This window comes from Cataglyphis hispanica, chromosome 16 (genome assembly GCF_021464435.1).
Source record: "Cataglyphis hispanica isolate Lineage 1 chromosome 16, ULB_Chis1_1.0, whole genome shotgun sequence".
NCBI classification, from domain to species: Eukaryota; Metazoa; Arthropoda; class Insecta; order Hymenoptera; family Formicidae; genus Cataglyphis; species Cataglyphis hispanica.
The window spans coordinates 4275462-4282662 of NC_065969.1; the positions used below are offsets into that span (position 1 = coordinate 4275462).

Sequence of the window (7201 nt, forward strand, 5' to 3'; positions counted from 1 at the left end):
TACCCCCAAGGAGCGAAAAAATCACCATTTTTCTCTTGCGTGGAACCACGGAAAACTTTTATTTTTACTCGTTGTTGAAGATTTTCTGTAAGTGGATATTAATTACATTCTTTATTAAGATTGTAATAATATTTTTTATATTGAAAAATTGCTTCTTATTTTATCAACGCAAATGCTTCCGTGCTTTATTATCATATCGCATCCTGTATATTACCTTTTTTTCCTATCTCGTGATTCATAACGCTTCTTGATTCATCGCAATCAACCGTTGCAGTAAACATCGCTATTTGAAGCAGACTTAGTATAAAAAAAGTACACTGCGCACAAAAAATATTAGTTGATTGATTATTTTATACTATTACTCAATATTCTATCGTGCGTATTGCAGAATTAAAGTGCAGCTTAAGAGAATAGAAGATTAAAAATACAAGAGTTCTTGTAATTAATAACGTAGCCGAGAAGATAATAATGCTACATAAAATAAAAATAAGTTGAAAATTTAAAATAAAATTTTTTTTAAGAGGCTTTATTTTTTTTTGGGAAAATTGATTTTGAAAATTCGAGAATTAATAATGCTTTTTCAAGTTTGAATCATCTCTATCATATTTATTAATCATACGTTATCAAATTTCGCGATTATTAAAATTTGCATAAAAAGATACATATTTTCTCCATTAAAAAAATTAAGTTTCTCGGGATATTTTTATATACCTTTTTTAGTAACTAATTATTTTAAATTATTTTAATAAATGGAATGTTATACTTTTGTCGCGAAATGAATTCAATGATATATAACACAAGATTATTCAAGCTTAAATAATTGTCAATGTTATTAATTGTTCAACTTCTAAAATGAAATTAATATTCTCGTAAATAAAATCTTATACATATAAAAAATTTTATTTTACATTATTGATTAATTTTTTCTATAAAACTTTTGTAGAATTATTATCTCCCCGATTGTACCATTATGTTGTAGGATATATTGTATATTGCGCATTCTAACTTACCAATAATCTCATCACGCTCATTGTAGAACAGCTGACTGAATCTTTGAACTAAGGAAAGGAAGCTTATATGTCTTTCTTCGCAATTGCATTTAGAGCATGACTGGTTTTCCATTTCGTGGTTTGAGGGACCGTTTTTCTAAAGAGAAAGTTGTATTGTCCTGCAAAGAAATGACAACGTGTCACATAAGACAGCAATGAAAATGTCAATGTTTCTTATTGTTAATAACTTTTTACCTGAGCGATTTGTCTCTGACACTGAGCTAATTCGTCGTAACGCTGCAATGACATGTTTAATAAGCACAAATACTTCCAAACAGTCGCGTTACGATTGTCAATCTGATTCGCTTCCGATAAAGCTGCCTCGGCTTCCGTAAATTGTTGCAACTAATAATTATTTTTGTAAGCGATTTTTTTTTTATACATGTATAAAAATAATCTTAAAAATTTTTTTAATATGCGATTTAATTTGCGTTATTTTTTTTTTAATTAACAATATTATTTTTATTTAACTTACCTCATAAAAAGCGATCCCCGCACCAAGCCACGTTTCCGCCGTTGGTGAAATTTCACATGCGCTAAGAAAAACTTTTAACGCACGCATGTAATCACCAGTATCTTCGTAATACAATCCCATTCTAGCAATTATTGCGTAATACTCTTATAAATAACTTGACTCTATGTCATTTCCTTGTTTCATTATCTTACATAATATATCGAGACAAACAAGTTTACCTTGTCTGTACGAGATGCAGATCGTTCGGCCGATTAAACATCGTGTTAGAATATTCATAGCAACAAATAGCTTCCATAAAATCGCACTTTTGAAAGTAACAATGCCCCATTAAGGCGCTTATCGAATAATCCTGAAAAAAAAGAATATTTTCGAAATTTAAATATGGGTGTCCAACATGTATAATGTATTTGTTCACGAGTTATATAAATTTTATATAATATAATATATAATATAATATAATATTATATAAAATTTAATATAATATAATATTTTACACATATAATAGTTAAATTTATTAATTTCTGTATATTTATGTGAAATTACTACGTTTCTATTTTTTATGTAATTAACTGATTTTATTCTATAGTTACATAATTACAAAAACAAAATTTTAGTCAAATTAATGGTTAAAATATCTTAAAAAAAAAAAAAAACGAAGGAAGATGAAACAGACCAATCCGTAGATACATTCGGCTTCTCTTAAATATGATAAAGCATCCTCGTATTGGTGTAACAAGTAATGTTGCACGGCCAGATAATATAACACATGAACGGATCTGCCTGCGCAAGACAATTCTTTCGTAAGCGCTATGCCAGCAAACTGTAAAAAATATAAAGTGTGACAGCAATTTCTACATTTTTATGTGAAAATAAATTTTCAAATAGAGAAATCATTACATCGCAAAAATGTAACGTCATTAGAAGTATGGCTGTTATCATGTACACGTTATTCTGTGGACAGTGAATCATTGTCCAAGCGAGAGTATCCTCATTTGAGATCTCCGTTTCTGGATCATCGTCCTTCATGCATTTTTCCGCTATTCGCAAAGTGAGATCTATTCCTGTTAAAATGAAATAGAGAAATCTTTTTTTATCTTTTATATAACGTAGATTTTTTATATAAAGTTTTTGTTATACCTGGGCAATAATCCATGCGAACGTAAAGCAGATGCAGGATAACCCAGCCTTCAACGAATCGCGGATAAAAATCGGTAACGGCTTTTAGAAAGATTTCGGCATCCTGATAGTTTTGATCTTTGGCAAGAATTAATCCGTACATCAATAAACTGCTCGGGGAGAAATAATTATTATATTTTGTTTGTATAAAATTATTTATACAAATTTATCTCCGACTTTTTTTTTTATGAGGCTAAAGTATACAGGGTAGCCCAAAGTTGTAGAGAATTAAAGTATCTTTTAAATGAGATCAAAATCAGCTAAGATTAAAACAGCTTAAATGGTTATCTGAAACTGGTTATCTCAAAACCTATGGTATGCGTATTACAATCATTTTGATCTTGTATGAAAGATAATTTAATTTTCTACAATTTTTATTTTGGATATTTTTTTGTTAAAAAATATATTTTTCCTGATATTTGTAAAAATGTAAAATAAAATAAACTGTGATTTCGAAAGTTTTTGGGCGTTAACATTTTAAGAAAGCATTTTCTGATCCATGTTTATAGGAAACTTTTTGTTCAGAATTAAATTTCTTTAAAAATTTCAAAGTCTGACCGGAACGTTTAGGTTCACCCTGTATATTTTTATATTCCCTGTATATTTTTACATACACAATTTTATCGCGTCTATTCAAGAGAACTGCTTCGTGGCAACATTCTTTTGCGCGTTCTGTATCGTCAATTTTTAAGAGAAATATCGCGTATTTTATCCATGCTCTGAGATCATTTTTATTCGCCGCAATCGCCTGCGAGAAAGATTATATATAATAACACGTTTGATATAAGATATAGAAGATTGAATAACGTACAGTCTGATGATGACGCCTTGCATCGTCAATGTGACCCAACTCGTAAGCTTCTTCGGCATAGAAACATAATTTGTAAGATAATATAATTTTCGACCATTGGTCATCCGCTTTGTCGCACGTAAAACGGCTTTCAACGATCTTATTAATGGCCAGGTGCATTTGTTCGACGAGATATGTGTATATGGATGTCACAAAATTCTGCATATAAATTGTAATTTGCGAGAAAGTTTATTTTCCTCTGCTTAATAAATACATGAATGAATCTACGACTATGAAAATATTTTTTTGCATAACCGCAAAACTATTTTTAATAATCGTACACAATAATTTCAGCAACAATGTCTTATTAAATAAAATGATAAATTTAAAATAGTTCATAAAATTGTTAAATAATAAATTTTTGAACCTGACTATCGATCGAGTGCACTATCTTTATGCTCGTTTTGAATTTCTGATCTAGCATGGAAATCACTTGCGTCTTCAAAGTGCTACGTACAGTCAAATACGTGCCAGTTTTATATAGATATTGCGTGAAGCAAGTTAATTCGTCCTGAAAATTACAAACATACAACATAATAATTTTTGTTTATATTTTTGCTTATATTTTTCGTCAACATTGATCTCACCTCTTCGGGAACAAAACAATACTCTATTTTATGTGTTGTTTCACAATTATTCGAGTCATTTTCTTGTTTTCTCGAAGCGGATAACTTTTCTTGCTTTTTCTTTTCACAAAAATCCTAAACGTAAAAAATACATCTTACATTGATATACGTATTTTAATTTGTAATGTAATATATTTGATGTAGTTGACTATTTAATACTTTAATTTATCACTATATGGAAAATTTAATATTACCCTATAACTCTCTGTAAGAATTTCAACTATTTTTTGAATGCAAGTTGCGTATCGTTCCTCCACCATATCGCCAGAATAAACATAATACGGTTTGGTTACCTTCGGTGTCATCATTTTTTCGATTCTAGCAAAATTAATCAAATCGGAATGAATTTTAAAATATGATTTGATAAGAATTATATTTGATTAAATATCATATTTACATATATTTTATAGGTATTTTTTGTTATGATATATTTCTCAAAAACATTTCATATAATCGACAACTTACATGTTTGAGAAATCAGTTTCCAGTCTACAAGGAATAAATGGATAATAAAGCTCGACTTCGATTATAACAAAAACGGGTTCACCGCTTTCTGAAATTACTGGCGTACTTTGCGAATCTTCCACGTCTAACTAAAAAACAAATTAAAGAAAATTTTTATTACATGTAACCTTTTTTCCTCTTTCTTTAATTTTTTACGCATCATATATTATATATACGAATATCTGCTAACTTTTTTTGATTCTTGTTCCAAGCCTTTATTTCTAAGCTCTAATATATTTTCTTCTAAACCAGTTTTTTCAACCATATCGGACATATTATATGCGTACAATTGCGCCATTACGTGAGTACTTTTTACTGAAAAAATTTTATATCAATTTAAAGAGAGATTTTTAAATTCTTCAGATTTTAAGTCATAACAATGTTTATAAAGATATGTAGAAAAAAAGTAGTGTATTATTTATTATTTATTATTTAAAATAGATTTATATTTGTACTTACTTCCTGGAAAAACAAGTTCTGATAAGTCAACATAACATTGATAAAGTTGATATTTAACAGGTCTCTCTTCCTTTGATCTAACATTTTTCTCCTCTGTATTTTTCTCGACCATAAATTGAAATGGCCAATATTTATACCTTTAAATATAAAATTTATTGTAATATTTAATATGATTAATGATTTTAAAATGATTATAAGAAATATGTACTTGACAATATGTTTTTGCATTGTTTCAATTCCTACATCATACATTATGCTACGATTCATATAATTCCATTCGATTCTAGGTTCATTCTGGCATAATTTCTTCTGCAAATTGCATACTTAATATAATTTATACTTTATTATTATACTTTAATATTTTAATATACATATTAACTTTAATATTTATTATACTTAATTTATACTTTATTATTAATTTGCTCGATATTGTAAAATGCATCAAATATTTTAAAACTACCTGTAAATCGAGTTTTGTATCGAGCGTATTTTTTATATTTGCGTAGTCGCAATTAAGTTTCCACTTGGATAATCTAGCACGACTCTGCAATTTCGACAAGCTCTGCCATTGCTTGATTTTTTCCACATCGTGATACTTTGTCCATTTACCGTCTTTAAATATTATATTTTCTGGAATCTGTGGTACAAGGCAATTCTTCTATTTGATTAAATGTTCTATTTGGTTAAATGGCTTGTAAAAACATAATTATCTTTTTTTTTTAACAATATTAAAATGCTTATTTGTTAAAGAATATTACAATAATATCGATTGGTATACAATCTAAACTTGCATATCATGCATTATATAAAATGGAAATCAACGGAAGTGAAAACATGTTTTCTTGAAAATGCTATCTGAGATTAATTTTGTTTCTTTGATTTCATTCTTAGAATTGATCATTAGCATTGCTCGTTTATCTCCACTCGCTATCGTTTCCGTTTACATTTCGATACGCTTCATTGCGCTTGTTCTTTCGTTATTGCAACTCTTATAAAACTTTTTTTTGTACATACATTCTTTAAATTATTTATATTTAAAAAAACAAGAAATATTTTGTTAAAATATTATGTTCTCTCTACTTAACATATCGATATGGGAAATTAAAAATTTGTCCTATTTTTAATGTATACATTTTTTAGATTGATTAATTTTTAACACATCTTGATTTCTTTTTTTGTTATTTATCGCGCTTTTAATATTTTTCTCATTGCCAGGGATAATTATTTTTTTATTACCTCGTCGTTAATATATATTATCGTTCCTGCTTTGTATTCTGCGTCTTCGGTGAAGAAGACTGGCGGATTGTAAATACTTTCTATTGTTATACTCAGGAAATTAATTTTTGCTTCCGAAGGAAATATCTCTTCATCATCATATATTATTGTCGCGTTTATTATAGGAAGATTTTGCCACGAGACCGCACTATCATCGAGCGACAGATGCGCTGTTTGCACTATTAATCTTTCACTGAACAATTTTTCACCTATGATGACACACAAAGTTATAAGAAATTCTGTGTGCATATTTTAATTTTATTTTTTTTAGTAGAAATCATTACCTAATAATATCGGCAATAAATCAAGATTGCAGAAACCAATCACATTTGACGACGTCTCTTTCGGAGTAGTTACTGTTGTTTTTACCTTTGAATCCGCGTTTGATTTGATGGAATTAGTCGAGTTCCGATTTTGACTCTCGCACATTACTTTTACTGATAAAACAATAAAAAAATATAATAATTACATATTAATCATGATTTAAAAATTATTATATTTATACTGATAGAATATTATAAACTATTTATATTGTAAATGGGTTATGGTATAAAAATATTTTACTTAAAATTGGCGTCGATACGACTGAATTCATGCTATCATGATCATTAACTATAAATGAAAGTTCAACGGCGAAATTGACATCGTAAACTTGCGACGGTTCCTTGAAACCCGGATCGATAAAAAGGGGGAGACTTTCTCCCAGCACTATGTCTTTGTGTATCACGATAAACGATAGGTCAACTTTTTCTTTCATAGTCTATATATGTTCCGTATAAAAAAATAA

General features: G+C 28.4%; 1 protein-coding gene across 1 annotated transcript; it reads right to left on the reverse strand.

The window, feature by feature from the left end:
- Positions 1 to 229: 229 nt before the first annotated feature.
- Positions 230 to 6843, reverse strand: LOC126855542 (cilia- and flagella-associated protein 70-like). Its single transcript, XM_050603305.1, is given in 19 exon segments — positions 230 to 317; positions 1011 to 1168; positions 1245 to 1394; positions 1525 to 1645; positions 1743 to 1873; positions 2198 to 2344; positions 2422 to 2585; positions 2662 to 2810; positions 3315 to 3448; positions 3512 to 3709; positions 3918 to 4061; positions 4371 to 4494; positions 4642 to 4769; positions 4802 to 4995; positions 5140 to 5276; positions 5348 to 5448; positions 5600 to 5776; positions 6376 to 6623; positions 6699 to 6843. Coding segments are annotated over 18 exon segments (2661 nt in total). The 3' UTR covers positions 230 to 317; positions 1011 to 1099.
- Positions 6844 to 7201: the final 358 nt, after the last annotated feature.